This window comes from Dufourea novaeangliae, unplaced genomic scaffold, assembly GCF_001272555.1.
Source record: "Dufourea novaeangliae isolate 0120121106 unplaced genomic scaffold, ASM127255v1 scaffold84, whole genome shotgun sequence".
Taxonomy (NCBI): domain Eukaryota; kingdom Metazoa; phylum Arthropoda; class Insecta; order Hymenoptera; family Halictidae; genus Dufourea; species Dufourea novaeangliae.
In genome coordinates this window covers 600948-624062 of record NW_015373964.1, presented here as the reverse complement: position 1 = coordinate 624062, position 23115 = coordinate 600948, and the positions used below count along the sequence as shown (strand labels likewise).

Below are 23115 nucleotides of genomic sequence, written 5' to 3'. Positions count from 1 at the left end.
ATGCATAACTTTTGCAGTAAAAGTACAGTTGCGTTAAGTACAGAATTCCTTTCGTTTCTGGGGAACGATCGATAACATAGTAATCCGAAAGACTGCAGACGTCAAGAAAATCATAAGTCAAGGGGTTATCAACTGATATACACTTCAGTTGTCCGTATTAAACCATTACGATTTAATTATCATTTAGTAACTTTCCAGTGTCCACAACAGAAGTTATTTATTACTCAACCCACTATAAATTCATCTAAAAAAATACGCATAAATCTTTTTAAAAATCAACGATCTATTCATTAGTTAGTAAAATGAAAATCGAAATATCACGAAAGGTGCGTCCGCGAGAGAGAAAGCTCGACGGCTTTGAACGCGATAAAAAAAGCCCAAGTGTCCCGGTGAAACAGGAGAGAAACACATCCACAGATCGTTTCGTCTCATCGACGTCCAACGTGACGACGGGCAGCGAGCACGCCGAGGACGACGACGACGACGACGTCAGCCAAGGTGCACCATTGAAACGAGCACTGCCGTTTGTTCACCGAGATGGCGGACGAAAAGGAGAAGCAGACGTTCCTGCAGAAGCTGCTGTTCTACACGACCGCGTTCTTCATCCTCCTCAGCACCTTCAGCCTCTTTGCCTTCCTCTTCTTGGTCCCCTTCGTCATCGACCCCGCCTTCACCACCATCTTCATGCAGTTCGACACTCGGCCAGCCGAGTGTATCACCATCGACGTTGAGTCCAGGAGAGGTGAACAATCATCAGGACCTGCCCCACCCCCTTTTCCAACTAAAAACTATGTTTAGTGTTCGTTCGTTCGGTGTGTCGCTTTTTTCGTTGTGTCGTTGCATGCGACCCTCCACGGATCCTCTATCAGAGGTCACTCTTTTTCTCCTTCTTTCGACCGATTAGTCGGTTTCGATTCATCTGGTGTTAGGATGTAGGCTGAGATGTCCATTATCGTGTTACGCGTTCAGTCGGTGTTCATCGGATTCGAATTATTTTATTCGAGTAATTTAACTCTGAAAGTATATGCCTGATTCCGTACACAGTAAGTCTTGCACAGAACAGATGTGCAGCGATTATGTCTTTTTTACTAAGAAATATAATTTTTCTGTTTGAAATTGATAAGTACGTTTAAGAAGGTGCTAATTTCTGTTAATTGAACACGTACGTGGTATAACTGTCAATGATTTTTGGTAATTAATTTAATGAATGAAAGTTCAAATTGGTTTGATGTAATTAATTGAGTCAGTTTATTCATTATCGTAGAATCGGAAGTATCGATAACTGAAGAGTACTTGCAGACAACACTGTAAGTGTCAAAGATCAAATTCTGTAATATAGTATTGCCATTGGCAGGTAGAACTTTCTCAAGAAAAAAACAAAATTTTCAAATTTTGGCATTTACTGTGTTTTCTACAAGCATTTCTCAATTATAGAATTGATTTTATCAATTATTATGCAAAATATTTATTAATTCGTGGTTTAATTGGCACTCATTTATACGGTTCACGTTTTATTTTTCGTTTGATTTCTATGATTGTTTTATGATAACTTTTTGGTCGTCCTTGTACAAAATTTTTCCAATAAGTTTCGCGATACAAACATTCCATTAACATAATTAAACGTCCATCGAGCCCTTTCCATGGCAAGCGTATTTCGTTCACCGGTAAATAATTTCGTCTTCATATACTTGATATACTTCTTTCTCCGAAGCCCTTTGATCTGTAGAAAGCATCATTCCTGATGGTATGAATCGTGTCTTCTCTGTACTCGTTACTTTACTGTCTCTTTACACTTCCTGAGAATTCTTCGTATGCTCGACGATGTGATCCTCGTATATGAGTGTGTGTCTCTTGTGTGTGTGTAACTATGTCTGCATTCGATGTGTATTAAAAATCCAATATTCAGATATCCATTGCAAAACAGCACAAGTAAGAAATTGATCATTTATACATATATCAGATTTCATTTCATATTTCACACAAGAGTAGTTTTTACTTAAATTTCATTTATATTAAAATTACTTGTAGGTAAGCTCTAATAGAAAAATATTTCAGGAAGATGGGATAATATTTAGAACACGAGACTTCTCAATTAGATATAAAGAATCTTAAGGTATCACTGGACTAACAACTTAAATTACCTTCATCTACCTTACCTAAGATTTTACATGTTTAATCAGTGTTAAAGTCAGAAATACTAATTATAATTTGTACTAACATAGTACCCTAATGGAATACTCTAGATTAGGACACATTTGACTCAGAAATTGTAAAAAGTATAGTTACTTTGTCCGTGGGTTCAATAATTACTTGAAGTTCAATACATGAAACTTTAGGATTTTCGAGACAAAGTGGATGGGTTTTTTACTACGATCGACTGCTTTTTAAAGATATTTATTGGCTTGTTTTGGTTCTTCGAACTCTTCATTAAGTTTAACACTCATTTTTTAAACGAACTTGAACCTTGGAAACGTTTAGAACTACTAAAACTTGTGCAACTATTAGAACTTTTAATACATGCACAACTCCTCAGACTGTTGAAACTTTTACATACTTTTAACTACGAATAATATTTATTTAAAGTATACTAACCGAGGTTTATACTAATATAAAATAATAGTTGCTAATTTTGATCACAATTGCCAAACATGTCGTAAGTCAGAGATGGATAAATTCATTATCCAGATGAACAGATTCCAGTAAACAATAAAAGATCAAAAAAGAGAGTATCTCGCCCTTTTTAATCGATTAAGTATGGAAATTCCAATCGTTATAATAAAATAATACATTTCATCTTAAATGAGTACACACTTGAGAAACAATTATTTAATCTCGTTAACTGTTTAAAGGTCAGGTTTACGATCTTAGATACTGCTGCTTTTAACTATGTATTATTCTAGTAAAAATTATGCCCAATTCTGTCGTACATATGAATTTAATTTATTCTACATCATCGAGATGAGGAATACATTTCATTCCGTTCAGGAGTTCGTTCATTTATTCAACCTATATTTCTCGGCTGCTTTTAACCCCGGCTCGACGAAAAGAAAATTATCGAAATAAATCTCTGTGAAAACTGTAATTCGTTGTAATTTCACGACATCGCGCGAGACGTATGTACATACGTGGAGGAACCGTCGATGCCCATAAATCGATTCGTTCCAATTTACGAAAAAGGATCTCTGCCGGAATATACGATTTGCATGAATGATTGAGAAAACTATTTCCAGATATCGAGTGGACGCTACGAAGGTTGTTTTGATGGACAACCCGATCGGCGGACGCGCAACAACGGTTACCACGTATTCCTATATCTGGCCACGGACACACGAAGGCAATGACATTTAATTCCATATTTAATGAACGATATCACGGATTCGCCCTGTCCTCCGTGGATTATTCAAAAAGGAGTCGAATTACAGTGTGAGCTTGACATTTCGGGCCGGAACGTCTCAGTGACGTAGAAATTAAATTTTTTTCGTCGAACAAACAACGATCGATATCATCGATTTCCAGTCGAGTATTGTCCTTTGAGTTTGGGCACGAGGAAATACATGGACAGTAAAATGTCTTACCTTGGTCTTTGAAATTTTAACGCTAAAACTACCACAACAGTCAAAATAATGGATTCGAAAGCTGTTTTGAAAATTATTAAAATATTGTAACAGTCTATTTCTTAGACAACTTATTATCTTTTCTTTTTAATAATATGAAATTAATTCATTTATAAACTTGCATATTTTCGAAATGGTCTCAATTTTATCGATCAGATAAAAGTAGGTATAAATTAATTATCGGTAGTTCGAGTGTTAAAATGACATCTTCTTTTTACTTTTACGATTAGAAGATGTCATAACGTGTAGTACGGAAGCCTCTGAGACACCGTGTATATTTGTATCAATTACATAATCATAATTTTCATATTAGAGCCGGAGAAAGTTATTTGATGGAAACGCGTCAGATACAGGAATACGTAGCATAAGAAAAAAGGATACAGTACAGCAATTTTATAATTCCTGATTTGTTTATTCGAAGTTTTGGAATATTGTTACTATTCGCTTTCTTGAAATTCAATTTAGAGTCACTAGCATCACTAATTGACATAGTTTCTGTCATCTTACACAATATTAATTTCTCTCTCTGACAGTTTACGTTGACGAAACATATACTTCTAACAAATTCTACAGTTTCCAGTAGGAAGTTAAATGGTACGCGATAGTTTCCCACAACGTTACATCCGAACATCACGCGACGAAAGTTTCGCCAAAAATCGATTCGTGTGTCCTGCAAACACAGAAACGTATAACAGAGTAAAAATAACATTTTAATCTTTTCTATATAACAATCTACCGACATTTTCTTAACGGGACTTTGGAAATCACTCCGGGAAGTAGACGTTACAGGATTAGTATATCAAAAATGTTTCTGAAGCATTTGTAAAAATTTAACTTGCTACTAGAACACGTTGAAAGAAATAAAAAAAGGCGTAATACAAATGTCCGTTAAAAGGCAAAGAAAAATATTAATTCGATTATTTCTTAAATCGTCAGATTTTAGGTGAATAAAGTATCGTGCACAATGTGTTAACGATTTGAATTTCTATTGACATTTCAGGAACATCTAGTATATCACGTTTAGTTCGTAAAAATACACGCTTGCATGAACAGGAAATACTACATTTCCGCAACAGCGTTGATAAACAGTTATCGGAGTGCTATTTATGCAGGAACTTCTACATTTCCATCGCAAACGTGTACATTTTCATCATAAACGTTTGATATTTCGATACATGCAATTCGGTATTACATCCTCAACTGGTTACATGACGTAAAACATCAATCGTATTTATACATGTGGTCAAAAAATGTACAGGGTTGTGCATAATTTGTGGTCCAACAGGAAACACGGCTATTCCTTGTATAAAAATAAATGAAATGTATAAAATACACTAGTTGTATACAGATTTGTGTTCTAAATAGGACTGACAAAGAGAATTTGTCTGACAGGTATACATTAAATTACCACATGGCACCTACATATGCCTGACCATGGCTGATTCTTCCTACTTGCATCCATGTTTATATACATATAAACTCAGGACCATTACGCAATCATAGTTTACAGAAATATTCCACATACAGCACTATATTTTTTTTATGAATTTAGTATGAATTTTAATTTTTAATGAATTTTAATACAGTTTTATTTCATTCTATACTTAGTGAATTTATTAATAGAGGAAATTATGCTACTTGATTTCAGTTTTTTCTTACGTACTGGCAGTACCACTAATTGTGAACATTTCAATTATTGTATTACCATTATTATTAAAGTTATGATAGAAATGATTGAAATGAAAGTTATATGATTGTGTGGTATCTTGGAAAAGATTTTCTTATCATCGAATATTGGTACTTGAACCATTCAAATAATCTAGGTGTTCTTAATATACCACATTGTTCATTAAACATAACTTTCTATAAACTTCTATAGTAAATTCACGTACATTGATATGATCATGATATTGTTTACCGCAATAATTACATATACGTTCCCATTCCAGAAAGCAATATCGATAATCAGGCAATGGTAGTACAGCCAAGTTTTAATCATGCAAGTTTTACGCATGCTCAATAACTTTTCAAATTGCATTCTTCCAACAACACAGTGTCCTCTGAAACAATTCTATTAAATACTGTTATTTTGCCTCCTATTATTATATAGTATCGCCATTGTTTCGATTGCACCAGAAATTACATATGTACGTCTCACCCTGTATATCCATTACACTTTATCGATTCAAATGTTGCAACGCCTACAGACTATTTTTTAAACAAAATTAAAACCAACAAAAATAGAAAGAAATAGAGCAAGCCGGCGTTGTGCGGCGCGTACCATTGATTTTATGCAAATAAAATGGTAAACGGTGAACAGAGCGAAAATTACGATTGCGTGCGCGTAACCAGAATGGCCAGGAAACATCGTCGTGCATTAATATTGTTTCAACCGAAAAAAGTTTCAATTTCACGTCCCGTGCTATACTCGACAGATCGTACCGACGACTTCCGTCAACATTTTCATCGGCGCGGTGTCGATTTTAATTGAGAATAAGTTTTCAATCGTTACGACTAAACGACGAATGGGAGAACGACCGATGGTCCAGAGACGGTTTCGTTCGTTCACGATGGATCGGCCGTGGGTGGCACGTCTAGGATGTCAATCAATTTTTTCGAATGCGTGACAAAACATTCCGACAGTCATAATATTTGCCCCCGGATGTCGGTGTCCTCGTGGATCATTCGTTGTAATCGCATTTAACAGGAAAATCTCGTTTCCTCAGTTGTTTCTATTGATCTGAATTTATCGTCCAACAAGATGACAAGTAGACAAACAACAAACTCTTTGAAAAAATAAGTCGATCACGAAAGGGTTAATTACGAGACCCGTATTGGAATCGATTATTAATGACTAAATATGCGGATGTTTATGTGAAATACTATGTCTATATTTCACAAAAACTAGAATCACAAAAAAATCTATACTTCATCCGAAATATCAATAAAACACATAAAATGTCCATTTAATTCTGTTTTATGAAACACGCACCCTGTGAATGAATGAAATCCACAGCCTACGTACGAGGCATAAGGTCAATGTCCTTATTTCTAATCATGCTAACGCAGAAAGTGATTTTTGTTATTTATTTACGCAGCAATCGACAAAAAATCTTATTAGATATAAAATTTAAACCTTCCATTATAATTCAATTTAAATAGAAGTATTTTTAAAAACATTTCCATTCAATAATAATTAATTAAATACAAAGTATAAAATGTCCCTATTTCTGTTCAGCGAAAATGGAAGTAGCAAAGCAAACTTCGGCAAAGAATATCATATTAAAAATTCCGTAAGTTTTTTTTAGTAAAAACGCAGCATCCCCGTGTAACTGACGATCGTAACAGAACCGTTGAAATCACGTTTCTGTACGACGAACACGCTTACTAAATTTATTTCTACAAAAATACTGCCATCGATTAATCAGCAGGCAGTAGCATTTTGTATGGAAACACTGAACTAATTGAAATAATTGTTTGTATAACTAATTTATTGTTTGACGTTTTACATGAAATAAAGAATATACGTACTGAGCAGAAATCGGTACGTGATTAGAAATAGGGACATTGACTTTAGATCTCTCCAATTATTCCTACAATTGACAGTCTAGACGTATCGTTGAAGAATTATACCAGCGTACGCCGCGTGGATCGATACGAAGTCATCGCGATAAGGAACGATACCGTAAATTGGACGCGTCGCCTGGTACCTCGTCGAGCCGCACCGCGTTATCGATATATCGATGTAATAGAGCCGCTAAAGAGCCACTAGACGGAGACGGGCTAAGATCGACGCAACTGGTGTCTTTGTATTCGAGTCGGTCTAGAGCGAGCCGAACGTATTCATCTCCCAGGGTGACACCCCCTCGCTCTTTCGTCACCCTAGTGCTGACACTTCAGGCGCGACACCAGTCGAACGCCAGCGGCCGGGGGGTGTTCTCTCTGCGATTCGAGTGCTGAGACGTCTAGTTCTCGATACACACTACCGTTCCCAAGTATCCAGACACCTGATGTATTCTTAGTCACATTTCTTTCCAATTTTTCCATACACACCTATTGTTAGGGTTTCGTTAATGTTCAGGTTAATATTAACAACTATTATTTGTATTAGTGTAAACCTCGATTGATATATTTTGTGGGTCGTTGCACGTGTAATCAGCGGTTTTAGTGATAGGTATATTTGACGTTACTTTATGAATGAAAATTTGTAACATATTAAAGACCAAGCAGTGAAATAATACCATTTTTATATACAAGATTATTTATTCTTGACAAAATTGTATACCTAGGTGAGGGAGGAAATTGTGTCGAGAAAATTATTATGGAAATCCCTGGAATTCCCTTTCATAAGCAATATATTAAAAGAAGAATAGAATTCATTCATGAAAAATGACTGAAAACAAGATTGACAATGAAATGTTGTACCAACATAATATTCGTATTTAATAGGTTTACACAGATCTTTTTTTATTGTAAAATTACAGAGCGTGCTCTACTCGGTTCAAGGTACTATCTAAAATGACAATAAACTTAGTTATGGTAAATACTGAAGTTAATTAAGGTAGAGAATTAATGTCAGTTAAATTGGGTCATTTCCCCCACATATATTAAGAAATGGGCAGTTAAGGTAAATCATAAGTGTACTTCATAAAAGTGCACGAAAGTTTCTGCTAAAAAGTACTTTTTGTCTAGTGATTGCAACATTTGGCGAAAAGATGACAACTAAAAGTGTCTTCCAAGAATTACCTTCGAATTCAGAATAATTCAGTGTAACTTTTACTTGAATGAGAAACGTGCATAGCGTCTGTTTAATCTGACTGTGTTTAATAACATTTCCATAATGTGCAATATACTATCGAATGTCTGTAATAAAGTGGCATTTCGTATGCAAGAACCTAATACTTTAGATTGAGAGATTATGCACAGTTTACTTTAAAAAGTGTTGTTATTTCTGAACGTAGGAAGATCGTGAGAGTTGTACGAAGGCTGATCGACATGTTAAAGATTGTTAAGTGGATTACATCTATCGATTTCTTTGAAACGCGACTACACGTCGTTAGAAATTGCATACAACGGATATGTTATAATCTCGTAATGAAAGATTATGGCTTTGCTGGTTTCCTGCGACTATGTAATTATTTTAATCGTGTTAAACACTCGTCTAGGAGAACCGACGTGTCTTACGGCGCTTTTGTATTCAGAAATGATTATAGGTAAAAGGAGATTAGTCTTTTTGTAATATTTAAATTTGACACTTTTTAAAAATTACTTATAGTTAATCACAATTTGTTTTTTTACTGTACATTAAAATTTACTATAATCCTAATCAATAGCTGTTTGAAGATTAAAAGTAAGTCGTGATAGGTCCTTTCTTGTAATATACAATTAAACGGACAAATGTTTTTTTTTGTGAAATAAGGAATGAAATCTATATAATGTATTTTATGTAATTTGTACTTTATGTCGTAATGTACATATATTAAGTTTATGACTAACCCTGAATGTGTGTGAATGTTCTGGTTTTCGCAATTGTCCTCTGTTGGTTACTACTGGTATTTCATATTCTATTAATTGTCGTGGTTTCCATTCCTCTTTCTAGATTCCCCTTATGCACTGGTCTTCTCGTAGCAGTCTACTATTCGCATCAAATTCGATTACCTTACACGATTTTCCTGTTAATTGTTCTGTACGTATTGTGGAATGTTGTTTCGGAATTTTCGTGACGATAGTTGTGTGAATATTCTCTCAGTTTTCATGTGTTCAATCGGATACATTAAACCTTTGAATACACTCGATTTCTTACCTAACACAATTTAATTAATCATAAGCAAATTTTTTAACACTTATAAAGGTCAAGTAAATTCGAGTTATGATTCAAGAAATTATGTCATTTCAAAGGTTTATTCCTCGATGTTCATCATTTCATGATGTCGGAGTTTGTAACTGATGTTGTGTAATAGGATTTCAGCTCGATAACGATCTTGAAGACAAAGTACAAGGAGAGAAATATGCACGGAGACTAAATTATTCTATCACAGAGAGTCCCCATCTTCGAAACAATTTTCATACGATGTCACATATATGCAGTTGTTCTTCTATGAATGGAATTAACTCAATATCCAAAAATTTGAAAAAGGTGTCTTAACTTTCCTATTTTTACACTACTTCCAACCATCAGAAATTCCTTCTATCACTTATTCAGAATTAACATTCTTCCAACTATTTAAGTCAACTACGCTCATACAATGAATATACTAAAAAATTCATAAGATTATTAACTTTCCCATTTTCATATTACTTCCAACCATTTGAAATTCTTTCTATCACGTATTCAAAATTAAGATTCTTCCAACTATTGAAATCAACTGCACTCTCACAATTAATACTAAAAAAATTGATAACCTGTATTTTCACAAATATCAAGTACAATAATAATAACATAAAAATGATTGGAAGGAACTGAGTCATTTATATAGGAAAATTTTTGTCACTAGTCTCATGATTCGCCAATTCTATCCTTGAAGCCGTGCTGGCAACTTTTCGGAACGTCCGCGGCATAATCCGAATTGTTAGTCACAACGAGGAGTAATTAGTCGAGAATCCCGAAAAATTTGCATTTCGAAGATGGCGACTCTAGAGATTGGACGTTATCCAAAAAGTGTGACCCGGCACGTCAGCTGCATCGGTGCCGGAGCTCGGCCGACGTGAAACTTTCTAGATGGGGGAGGGGGATGAGGGTAAGGCTAGGTCAGGGCAAAAGGATTTCGTAACCTGCCTCCGGGACCACCGTCAGGGAACTTCGCTACAGTTTTCTTGTTTCCATGATTCTCGAGGATGTCACCGTGCATTCTTCTTCCCTCGTCAACTTCGCCTCCCTGTCTCTTCTAAACGATTTACGCGTTCAGTTCCCGAGGTCGTGACACTTCCTCTGTGTATGTGAGCACGTTTCTTTCGACTATTTACTTCCTGACTTCTCATCTCTGGTATGTGATGCACGTCGAAAAATGGTATTTATCGTACTACACACGCAATTTTATTTTATGGAAATGTCTTGTAACATCTGAGTTGTGCTGTTATCGTAAATTACATTTCAGACAGGACGGATATAAAGTTTCATCTTACACAAAATGGATTGTGGTTTATGTTGCAACCGGTAGGGGGTATATTTTGCTTGAAAACGGATAAAAAACGGGAAACAATTTTTTACGCGAGCTTTTGTTTGTGAGGAAATTACTTTCTGAAAACTCGTTGGATGTGCTCAATATTGAATGTAATTAAATTCGCGTGTCTGGCCAATAACTGACTGATTCTACTTATAGATACCGTCAATAATATATTGTCTACCTAAAATTATTCTAAAATTTTTAAATGTAAAAATTACTACCACAAAAAATAATAAAAGAGAATACTGTTCTTTTATTAATTTTCTGTTCCAAGTAGTTATAGTCAACGATACACAGACATATTGGTCGGTTCTATTTAAAAGCACTTGTATTCAGGCGAATTTTCAAATACTACTTCTTCAGAAATGAACCTCCTCAAAAAAGTGTTATCATACATGTTCGTTTTGTATCTGCAAATTGAATTACCACTCTTTCGGTTGCACTACGAATTACGCTCCACCCTATGGCATAGTCCATATTACAGTCAATTGACCGATAATTAAGGATCATTTTTGCTAATTGATTTCAATCGACAGGTTGACCATACTGTTCAAAATTATCGTTATTTAACACACTCTGACGCAACAATGATAATCCGATAAACATGATTCATGCGTTACAAGAAATTCTGTAACAATTCAGACAATTCAATTAAATGTTACCAATTTCCATTTCGAGCTATTACCATTGGACCATGAATTTTCAAAATTTATTCGTTCTATCTTTCACATTCACAAAACTTTGGATAACAATATATGTATTTGTCGCTAAGTATTTCGCACTCGTTAATGGTGTATTTGTCATGCTTCGAGTCCACAAAACAATAGCACGTGTCAGTGGTGTCACGCGAATCAAGTTCTCGTTGTCTCGAATTAGTCGCTTGTCTCTTGAGCAACGATGTGTTCGTGCACACAAAGCTTCTCGAATTCCACATTAAGCGGATCGTGTCTTCTCCACGTGAGATTCTGAACGATCAAAGATTCCAAGTATATACGAGTGCTTGCTCGATCGATAGCGGGGCTCTTGACGCGCCTGGTTTTCACGAATGGGTACCTGGTTACTTGGATAGCACTCAGCTGCCTAGATAATGCTCTGGTAAATGGATAATCCAGTCACAGTTACTATATACGGTGTACCGGAAATCGTGGTAAAACCAAAAACTAAAATAGTATTTATCGGTATGAGATTTTGTTCACGACAGAATTTAATTTAAAGTTTCATCGGTTACACAGTGCAAATTCGGTATATATCTGTCCATTATACAGGTTGCCTCAGCTACGACCAAACATCGAATTAATTCTTTTATTTTTAATGACATGAGAGAATCGTAAATAGAACATTTCTTTCATGGTTATTTCTTTTTACGGTCCTTAGGAGGTACATATTTAGGTGATATAGTTTACTTAGTAGAGGAAAATTATATATGGTTTCTACAGTATTATTCACGATACTATGATTATTGTCTTCGATGCGGTACTAGTTGTATATTAATAACTTTTTACGGTATTCTCACTAGCAATTATTGCTGAATTATTTTGGAATTATAGACGTTTACGTTCTGAACTATGCGCCCACTGTGAATCGAGACATTCCTATTGATATTTTGTTATTTTCGTCACTTGAAGACTAGTAGGACATCAAATACTCCACTTCTTTATTGATCTCATTAATGTATTTCAATTCTACTTATAAATGATCTAGATACATAAATTATTACCATTTACCACATAGTTGTCGTTTAAACCGTAACTAACGCAAAATAATTAAAATTAACAAAATAATAGAGCTTTGATACATTCATTGCTAGGCATATTTCAGCCCACTTTCTATTGACACCAATTGGACTACACTAAATTAAAATAGCAGTCACTAATAACCGTCATAGCATTAACACTAAAATTATCAAAGCAGTGGAAATGGTTAGTTTACTCTCATAACGATGATAAAAATATTATAACAGTGCACTTTGTCAGATCTACAACTTTTATTGTGTGTAGTTATAACGTTAATTACATAATTATTATAATGATTATAACGATTTAATGATTACAACATAAATGAGTTAATTTATAAATTCGTGTAATTCCAAAAGTTTTCCATATATATCCATCATATAGAAATCGTTTATCCCCAGTAATTCTACTGTTGAATGTCTTCAAGAAGACGAATTCACATTTTTCCTCGAAAAATCCAACTGAAAAACTCAATATGAAAATACCACGTTTTCCGTATCGATATAGGGATCACCGTACCCGTGTATTATCCCCGTAACCAATCGCCACTCGTCCAACTTATCAGGTGTATCAGGAGCTCCGATCGATGGAACGGTAATTTTTCGGCGTGCACCGAACTCCGCTCGTGATAGATCCACCCCTTGGTTGTTCTTCGTCTTGTTCGCCCCGTGTATCTCTCGTCGTTAAACGCGATTTCTTCAAGCAACGCGTCCATGAACGATCCGTTGAGTCCAGGTACGAGCAACTGCTCATGGACGTCCTGTAGAGAGGGTTGCACCAAGGAGCTCTACGATTGCACGCAAATACGCGTCAACTATAAGCTACCCGTTAACGCGTCCGATGATGACGACGGACAGGGTGAGGGAGGTGGAGCGGTAGGAGGTGTCGAGGATGACGAAGACAGCACGACGATGGGGAAACCGCGTTACGAACGCTCCCTGAGGGAGTACGATTACGTCGAGGATCTCGACGACGACTTCGCCGAGGACGACGACACTGGACTGCCGAAACCCTTCCCTACAGGTATAGGAGGACGTCCTCAGGTGTCTCTGTCCTGTCGTCACGTAAACGTAAAATGAAATACCAAGATCGTAACTATATTTACGGTAGACAACTAGGTCTTTTGTCTAGATCGAACGACCTTGTCGTTTGATGTAGAATAGTTTAGATTGCATGAACGTAATAGAAACAGGCTGAGCTGTATTTATACACTCGGAACACTTCGATGGACCTACATTCCTCTTTGCCTTGACTATAGCAGTTGGGTGATTGGAGTATACTATCGGTCAGAAGTATGAGACCAGGTGTCCACGATTGACGAACGGGGAAAACGTTTTTTTAGAGAGATTTAAGGGAAATTGCGGAGTTTGTTGTTGCATAAACTATGTTTAGTGCTTGGTAATTGTTTTGCTTTCTCTTTCATGAAGTATACGACCTGATCTCATGATTTTGGCAGGTGGACCAGCGACACTAGGATGTCTACTATAGCATATAAAATGTTTTTGATTTTTAACTTCAACGTTATTGTTGTTATATTGATTGAAATTACTATACAAGGTTTCAAATATTAGGATATAAGACTGTAGGGGTTTATAGTACTTACTGAGTACAGTCAAATATGTCTGATCAACATGGGTTCTAAAATAAATACTTTCGATGTAAAATGAAGTTTTATATTTACGAGTGTTCGATATCATAAGTGAATCGCCTCTCAGTATATGGAATCTAAATAAAAGAATTTGATTAGAAATACATAAATCCATACGAGGCATGGAAGGAATGTTTAAAAAATTACATCGACCTAAGATCTGCATATGTGAGTTTTATATTGAAATGGTAGAAAGACATATCCAATTTGTGTAACAAATTTTAAAATGAACTCCTGTATTTTTCATCGGAAGAATTGATTTTAGATTCTTATGTTGATTAGAAATTTTTTACTCCACTCCGTGAGTGCAGTGAGAACCGAAAGTCTTTAACTACTCTTTCGAACACTCTGTATATTCTGATTAGAGAGAATTCAAATGTGCTCAGAAGATTATACAACGTTTTAAAAATTTGTGTAGGTGTTAGATTTCAAAAATCCACGATGTCCACTCAATCCAAAGAGGAACGTCGATTTTCAAAAGTGTTCGCTTGTCTATGAGTTAACCAGCAGACCCTGACTGTTCCTTCAAAATATTCTTTTCATCATTCGCATACCAATGATTATACCAAGAAAAACAGTTTAAACGATCTCTATCTCGGTCTACTAACGGACCCAGTTCGCCAACTTTCACAGTATCGTAAGTTATAATAACTTTGACTCGGTCAGATTAACTTTATCCCAAGTCAGTAAATGATCATTTTCGATTCTACAGCCCTGCAAATACTTAACTTAAGTTGACAATTACGTAAAAAAGTATTTCACATAAAAACACCCGTAAAAGTACTACAAAATCGAAAATGGCCATTTTCTAACTTTCGGACGTAATTACACCAGACTGAATCAAAGTTACACAAACTTACGGTACAAAGATAAAAACAATACCGCAATAGGAGATTCCAAAAGCTATTCATTACAAAATTTCGCCGGAAAAGTTACGAACCGCCAACCAATTCGACACACGTCCAAACCACGACAAAGTAAACTCCGCTCGTGAAACAATTCCACCGAAGGTTAACTGGCGAGCGATCAAGCAGCCATTACGTCAGCAGTGGCCCATGCCACGCGACACGGTTCCCCTAACGAAATAGGGAAATTCATCAACCTGTTCAAACTACCGAACTCAAATAACCCGTTCGAAAGCGCGATGGGGGGAAGGGTGCCAGACACCCTTAACAACGTCCACTTTTCCTACCCAGCCCGTATGGAAATCCGTTCCGCGGGCGACCGGGTCCGGAGGATAACGAGGCGAAGTTCGCAGGTCTCATGGGCAACGACTCCGAGTGGTACTTCACCGGGGCGAAGCTGTTCCCGAACGTAAAAGGCTGTGGATACCCTCCAATGCTGAATTGCAGTATTTTCTACAGGCAGTACTCCAACATAGGGCAGAACTTTAGCTGTTACTACTCGAAAGTGGACCCCGGGATAGTCATCAGCGACCTCGACATGTGGCAGGTCTCGACATATTTTTTCTCTGTCGTCCGTGTCTTTTCTCGTCTGTCCTCCGTCCACATTTACATTCCATGCGTGAGCCCCCGTTCGGCTTGGAAACTATTCGCCCAACCCGTTCGTGCAACGCGGCCACGCGAGGTGCTCGTCTGTATAATTCAGTTGGCTTTATTTCACGTTCCAACGTTTCGCCTATCCCCTCTCTTCATCGGTCCCTAGTGGGCACGAAAGTGTCCTACGTTTTCCTTCCTTAATTCGATCTACTGGTAACGTGATTCTATAGACTGTTACGGTTTACTTACCGTAGGAAAGGGCGACACTAATGCTCGTCCCTTTCACTTTGTACTTTCTACACTTAGTTATAACTAAACGATACGTGAGTCGTTGTGGATTCGAGTATAGAAGACTCGTGTGTCGATTCCGATGCTCGATGTCGTACTGTGTTTTAAAACAGCTGTCGGAACGCGATAGAACTGTAATTTTAATCATTTTCTTTTACTTAATTCTGGGATTCTTTTTCAGTTCCTACATTACTAAGGGTTCTTAACTGAAATGTTATTTAGCTATGAAAAGTATTTAGGATTATGTATATGTACACTGAAGTCCGTAATCTACTACCGAACCCGTTAAAATGATGGATTTCAGATTAAACCCTAGTGATACTTCCGTCGGAATTTATGTTACTCTCTAATTTCTTGTACACTTTATATTATAGTATACTGAGTTATATTGTATTCTATATTATACGTATTAATATATTGCACAGTTTAACTTAGCATGCATACAATGCTGGCAGCTCTACTGTTAAGATGAAACATAGTTTTTTACGGAGACACGGCTGATTTAAAACTATTTAAGATAAGAAACACTAGTTGAAATTAATCGTATGGATGAAAGAAATTTCGTTTGGAATGTTTATATGAGTGAAAATGATATAGGTTCTAGTGCACCAGTCAGTACTGCGAGAATTAACTGTACACATTAGAATACTAGGTGATACTACTTGCAAAAGTAAATTGAGAATGTCAAAGAACAGAATTTCATATAAAGTTTCGTTGTCCGAAAAATCTATATATCATTAGACGGGTCCACCTGCTTTCGAATAAGAACAGCTAACAGTCTGACCATTGCGTACTATTTCTACTTACGTTTAATATATACTATTATTACTTCCTTCCCATCGATCTTACCATCTCCTAATTATCAATTTATACGGAATTATTGTAAAAAATTCATTTTACGTCACTGCCATTGTTTGTAATCATCGTCAGTAGAAACAGCGAGCAACGGTTAGACAGGTGAGGTAATAAGTCTAAATATAGTATTCTTGAAAATATGATACCTTATATTATAATTTCTACTTCCTTTTGAGGGTAGAATCACCTTCAGTTTGTTATTTTTTCTTGCCTTATATATTAACGGAAATTATTATATCGAACTCGATAAACGTAACATTTGATATACATCACCATCCCCTTAAAGATTCCAATTTAACATAGGACTCTATTCGCCCTGAATGTCGATTTCACGCACTCATTGAAATTATGTAACCAATAAAACATCCGTAATATGTCCATTGCTGCTTACGCAACAGATAAAATTATGCTGAAACGAACTCTATAAGAACACAAATTGCATTTTCATCCTTTGTAACTGCTACAGCTCTTCGACACACAAAACAACATTTACAATGGTAGGTAGAAAGAAAACAGATGTTCTCTTCAGAATCATTCTGTACAATACTATACAGGGTGTTTCCGAATGCTGGTACAATCAACCCGAAAGGATATGATTCTACATGTAAAATCAAATCGAAAATGTACAATAACATATTTCGTATAGTGCTTCGTTTCCACGATAATCAATTTTCAAAAATTCATTTAACACTAAACCTACCACGACTGGTCAACATGACCGGTTTTAGGGTCCAAATTCCTACATTTCTGAAGAATTCGGGAGGTTTAGTGTTAACGCCTACTAATGTATTCATAACGACAATAAGTAGAAACAGAATGCAATGAACAGACACATTAGCCAAGGTCCTATTCCATTGCAGGCATATCCAGCAGATCTTCAAGTTCAATTTTCTCAAAAACTAAGCATCGTATGAAAAAATGTTATTCTACATTTTCGACTAATTTTTGCATGTAGAATTACATCCTTTCAGGTTGTGGCACTATTTTGAGAACATTCTGTATAAAGGTAGATTCACACCTCCCTTGCCCAAAGTGTTCAAACCAACGCAACAATTAAAACTTACACACTCGTCAACACGTGTCTGTGATTCTCGTGACACTTACAAACGCCATCACGTCCCCTGAACACGGAAACTCCACGACACGAGTTCGAACGCTAGTACAGAAGCCGCAAGATTACAGGGGAGAACAAACGGCATCGAGGAATCAGCCGAACAGCAATCGAGGTGGATAAGAGTCGAATCTCACCGCGCTGATTCGAAGTACAGTGAAATATTAGTGACGGAATAACGTCATTTTGATAATATAAAAATAAATAATGTGAATGAGGACAGAATGGCTTACGAAAGTACTGTTAGTACCAACAATCCATTTGGAGGATAAAGGGTGATTATGAATATTAACGATGATAATATAATGACATGCATTCAATTTAATCGATGATACACGATAGTAGATTTTGTCTTTACATTAAATACAATACCCAGCGGAACTGACTATTATCGTTACGTTTAATGGACCTAAGAGTGATACACAAATATGCTGATTAAAAATTATTTAATATGCGAATGAGAAATTCGCTGTGTTTTTACCAAACTTATTTTCTTACATTTGTGTTACATTGTGCGATATTCACCTACCTTTGTAATAATTGTCCATGTTGTCCTAACCCAGATCAGCGCAACAATTAAAACTTACACACTCGTCAACACGTGTCTGTGATTCTCGTGACACTTACAAACGCCATCACGTCCCCTGAACACGGAAACTCCACGACACGAGTTCGAACGCTAGTACAGAAGCCGCAAGATTACAGGGGAGAACAAACGGCATCGAGGAATCAGCCGAACAGCGATCGAGAGGGATAAGAGTCGAATCTCACCGCGCTGACGTGTCCTCCGCTATCGAGCGTAACCGGGTTACCCTGTTCTAAGCGGCGTCGATTTACGCCAGTCCGGATCGTACGTACGAGTCACGCGAAAGATGGTCTTTACGTGTGTGTAGTCTTCCCGCAACGTGGAGTTTATCGCCGTCAGGAACGTTGGCCCCGTGAATCGATACTGCAGGTGCCTATTGAGGGCACAGTGCATTATGCAGCCGAAAAGCACGCCTGTAAACGGTTAAGTACGTAACAGTGCCTCATTATTAACGGAGATCCGTATCTGCTTTAATTGGGACACAAAAGAGTTCCCAGTCGCGGGACCGGGGTAATTGATGGCGAATCGCATTGCCTGCCTGGATAAAGGGGAGGAGCAGGTAGAACGAGCATTGGAGAGCGTTTAACTTTTAGGAACTTGTTAGTTTCGAAACGTTACTTCGGAAAACACGAGAACGAGACACTGATGGATACAATTTCAGAAGATTTGAAGATTGTTCGAGTATTCATAAGGAAATAATGCCTTTCTGGGAGGAAAAGGTAGGATTTGAAATTTGTAAAAATGTTTTTAGTCAAAAGGAGAAATAGAACGAGACTGATCAAGATGACGTGCTGTTCTTGGACTTGGAATTTGTAGGGATATTCTTACTAAAAGGATGGAGTAGAACAAGAGTGAACAAGAGACAATGCGTACTGTTCACGGATTTCAATTTGTAGAAATTTTCCGAGGAAAAAGGTGGAGTAGGACGAGTGTGAACAAAAAGATAATGCATACTGTTCACGGGTATGAAATTTGTGGAAATTTTCCTAGTAAAAAAAGTGGACTAGTACGAGTGTGAACACGGGGATGATGTGTAGTGTTTTTGGATTTGGAGGTCGTAGGAATATTTCAAGTAAAAAAGTAGAGTAGAGTCAGAATAAAGATGTGTTGGTACTGTTCCCGAATTTGAGATTTGTAGAAATATTCTAAAGGAATTATGACATTCAGGTAATAAAAAGAGGAAGACAACGAAGGTGAATTGGAAATTGATGTGTACCCTTGTAGAAGAAGTTCGTTTAGGATTCGAAATATAGAGAAATATTAGTGACGGAATAACGTCATGTTGATAATATAAAAATGCTTAATGTGAATGAGGACAAAACGGCTTACGAAAGTACTGTTAGTATGAACAATCCATTTGGAGGATAAAGGGTGATTATGAATATCAACGATGATAATGTAATTACATGCATTCAATTTAATCGATGCTACACGATAGCAGATTTTGTCTTTACATTAAATACAATACCCAGCGGAACTGACCATTATCGTCACGTTTAATGGACCTAAAAGTGACACGCAAATATCCTGGTTAAAAATGATTTAATATGTGAATGAGAAATTCGCTGTTTTTTTTTCCAAACTTATTTTGTTACATTTGTGTTATATTGTGCGACATTCAACTACCTTTGTAATAATTGTCCTTGTTCTCTAATATCTTTCATCATTTTCCGGAGGAAATAGTTAGTAATGTATTTTGAACGTATTATTTAAAGAAATAAGCGATTACTCGTTGCAGCCCTAGATACATACTACTGTATACAGTAAATCATCAATGAGTGTTCGAAAGCTCCTCAGCAACATTAAATGTTTCATAAACAAATGGCCATATGCGGCTAAAACAAATACCATCAGCTTCAGAATTCCAAGTTCTATCACTGTGCTAAACCTCATTAAAAAGCCAATATTACACCCGGAGGCCTGTCCTTGTCAGTGCCGAGAATACTTCGAACACTAATCGATGATTTACTATAGTAGCGCTTTGCTCAAAAGTTTCACTTTGAGGAAACTCACTATAGTGGCGTATACTAGCCAAAAGGATAAAGTTATAGAACAACGAATCCTGCAAAGACCCGTATGAAACACGACGTATTCATCCTCGTGTGCAGAGCGTCATCATTTCGAGCCAAAAGCTATCGAGATGGATTCTCACACGTGCGAAATTAATCGCGTAAATTGTGGGCCAGGGAGCGGCGCGTATTGGAAGCGAACGGCGTGAAAAGAGGATACGAACGCGAATGGAGAAAGCCGCGCGATCCGGTAGCATCTCGGCGTGGAAAACGATTTTCCGGCGGCGTGAGCCCACGCGAGACACACGAGTGGAATTCCGTTACGTATACGGAAACGTAGCCGGCTGCGCGACGACGAACAATGCATTTCAAGCGGGCTTGGGCACAGCGGCCTCCCCACGACTGACAAAGAAGGAAACCATCGTGCCTGATGGAAACTTGTGTGTGTCGCTGCTGCACTGAATAAAAGAAAATTTCCCCCCAACGCCGCACGGTCCGCTCGCCGCCATGGAATTGAATCGAGCCCGGTACCCGGTGCCCGCCCATTACAAAACGACGATAACATCGCGCAGATTCGCCGGAAATGCTTGCCACTCCATGCGGTACGTGTGTCAATTTTCTAAATTAAAGGGGCCCTCGCGAAAGAGATACAATCCGTCGCATCGAATTCTGACGGGCGAAATATTGAAGGAGAAATAAGCTTCTCCGTGAAAATGGATTTCGTACTGCGAGCAATTCATTTCGTGGCAGGAATATATGAGGTTTAAATGATTGAAGAGTACTTGTGCAAAACAACGTCAGTGCTAAGACATAAACTTTTTCCAGGAGGATAAAAGAAGTATCTGACTTTATTTTGTTTACAAAATTTGATTTGTTCTTGTTGTTTAATGTGACTGAGAATACGATAATCTGAATGTTTCATAACATTTTCCATTTTATGCGTTAATATAGTCTAACTTCATAAGAACAAAATTGTGTGTAGAAAACCTTCTATGTGCCCCGTAGTAATAACTAAACTTCGAATTTTATGCCTACAAAGTCGCTTTAACTGCGCGGAAAAGTCTCTACGTTAACTTTCCACGCGTCATCCTCTCTAGATCTAGTCAAGCGTATAATTTATTACACCGGCGGCTAGCATTACATTGTATTTACAAGGGCGAGCTGCCGAATGGTCGACTCGAAATTTCAGAGAGGTTGAAATGGTGACCGTCCACGCTACGCGCATGCAGTCTCGAGATCCGCGCAGTTAAAGCGACCTTACTAAATTCAGCAACGAATACGTCAACTCCACTAATTACAATGAAAATTCTCGATACTTTTACATACAACGGGTGTAAATGTCACGTTTATGGATGCACTATCAAAGTAACGAATAATTTACCAGTAAATCGATTAAGGAATCTCCATTATCTATAAACCTCTCCTACGATCTTTATCCCACAACGTCCACGAGAATTGGCTATCCGCCAGATTTGAAGCAGCCCTTGGTATCAGGATGACGGTAGTCAGCGATCGGCACGAGTACGTCTGACGTGTCTTACCTCTTCAGGTGTACATGAATCTGGTGTACGCGATGGCGATTCCGATACCGTCTTTCATAATCTCGGTGATATACCTCACCATCGCCTACTTCAAGATCTACAACGAAGACGAGGTGGTCCTCGTGGGCGGCGAGGAGGGCGAGGACGGCGGCGAGGGGGATGGTAGCAACGCGACACCCCTGCCATTGACCAGCGGCGCCCTAACGCCCGGCAGCGAGGCATTCAGGGAAGACCTGACAAGCTTCGGCTATCAGCTGGAAATCGCCATGGCCGACGATAACAGCAGGGACAAGCTGGATGGGATAGCAAACTCGTACTCCAATCAGGGGTAAGCGGTCACTTTCCGACATCTTTCAGACATCCCTAGTGTTCGACGATCAACCCCCTAAAGCCTGTTTGAAAACACTTTTTTTTCTCGAAACCAGACTTGGGTACTTCATGTTTTAATAAAATTCAGATGGAGAGTCTGTTAACCCTCGCACGGCGTACCGTTTAATCGGACTGTGCGATCCATACGAAGAATTTACTATTTTTGTCATTGAGTATGAGTCTTTCAATCGAATGTTTATTATTTTCTGTCTATGGAACATTTAATTCTAAGAATACTATTATTAGCTAATGCTTTGGAAAAAATTAATGTATTTGTGGGGTATACACAATATTTATTGATTTCCATTACAGTACACAGTTTTCATAATCGTGATTCATTCTTTTCCTATATCAAATATTGCTTTATATTCGTGCTGCTTGCTCGCTGCTGAAATTAATACATACTTGCCACGAACAGCACCTTTGCATCTTTCCGACGGACAGACTTCGTCTTGTCGCTCCGTACTTGAACCTGGAGAGTAGGGAATGAAGTAAGTCGAGGTGACTGTCGACGTTCGACGGTTTATACAGGGTGTCCCAACGCAGGTGTGAGTCCTTGAACTGACAGACTTCGTCTTGTCGCTCCGTACTTGAACCTGGAGAGTAGGGAATGAAGTAAGTCGAGGTTACTGACGACGTTCGACGGTTTATACAGGGTGTCCCAACGCAGGTGTGAGTCCTTGAAAGGGGTGATTTCAA

General features: G+C 37.5%; 1 protein-coding gene across 1 annotated transcript in view; it reads left to right on the top strand.

Annotated features, from left to right (window-relative positions):
- Positions 1–6832: 6832 nt before the first annotated feature.
- The window catches only part of LOC107186667 (protein tipE), a 35584-nt gene continuing 19301 nt past the window's right edge, over positions 6833–23115 (top strand). The window contains exons 1-4 of the mRNA XM_015574595.1: positions 6833–6907; positions 13143–13533; positions 15417–15610; positions 22056–22375. Coding sequence (XP_015430081.1) covers positions 6833–6907; positions 13143–13533; positions 15417–15610; positions 22056–22375 — 980 coding nt within the window. The remainder of the gene's footprint in view (positions 6908–13142; positions 13534–15416; positions 15611–22055; positions 22376–23115) is intronic.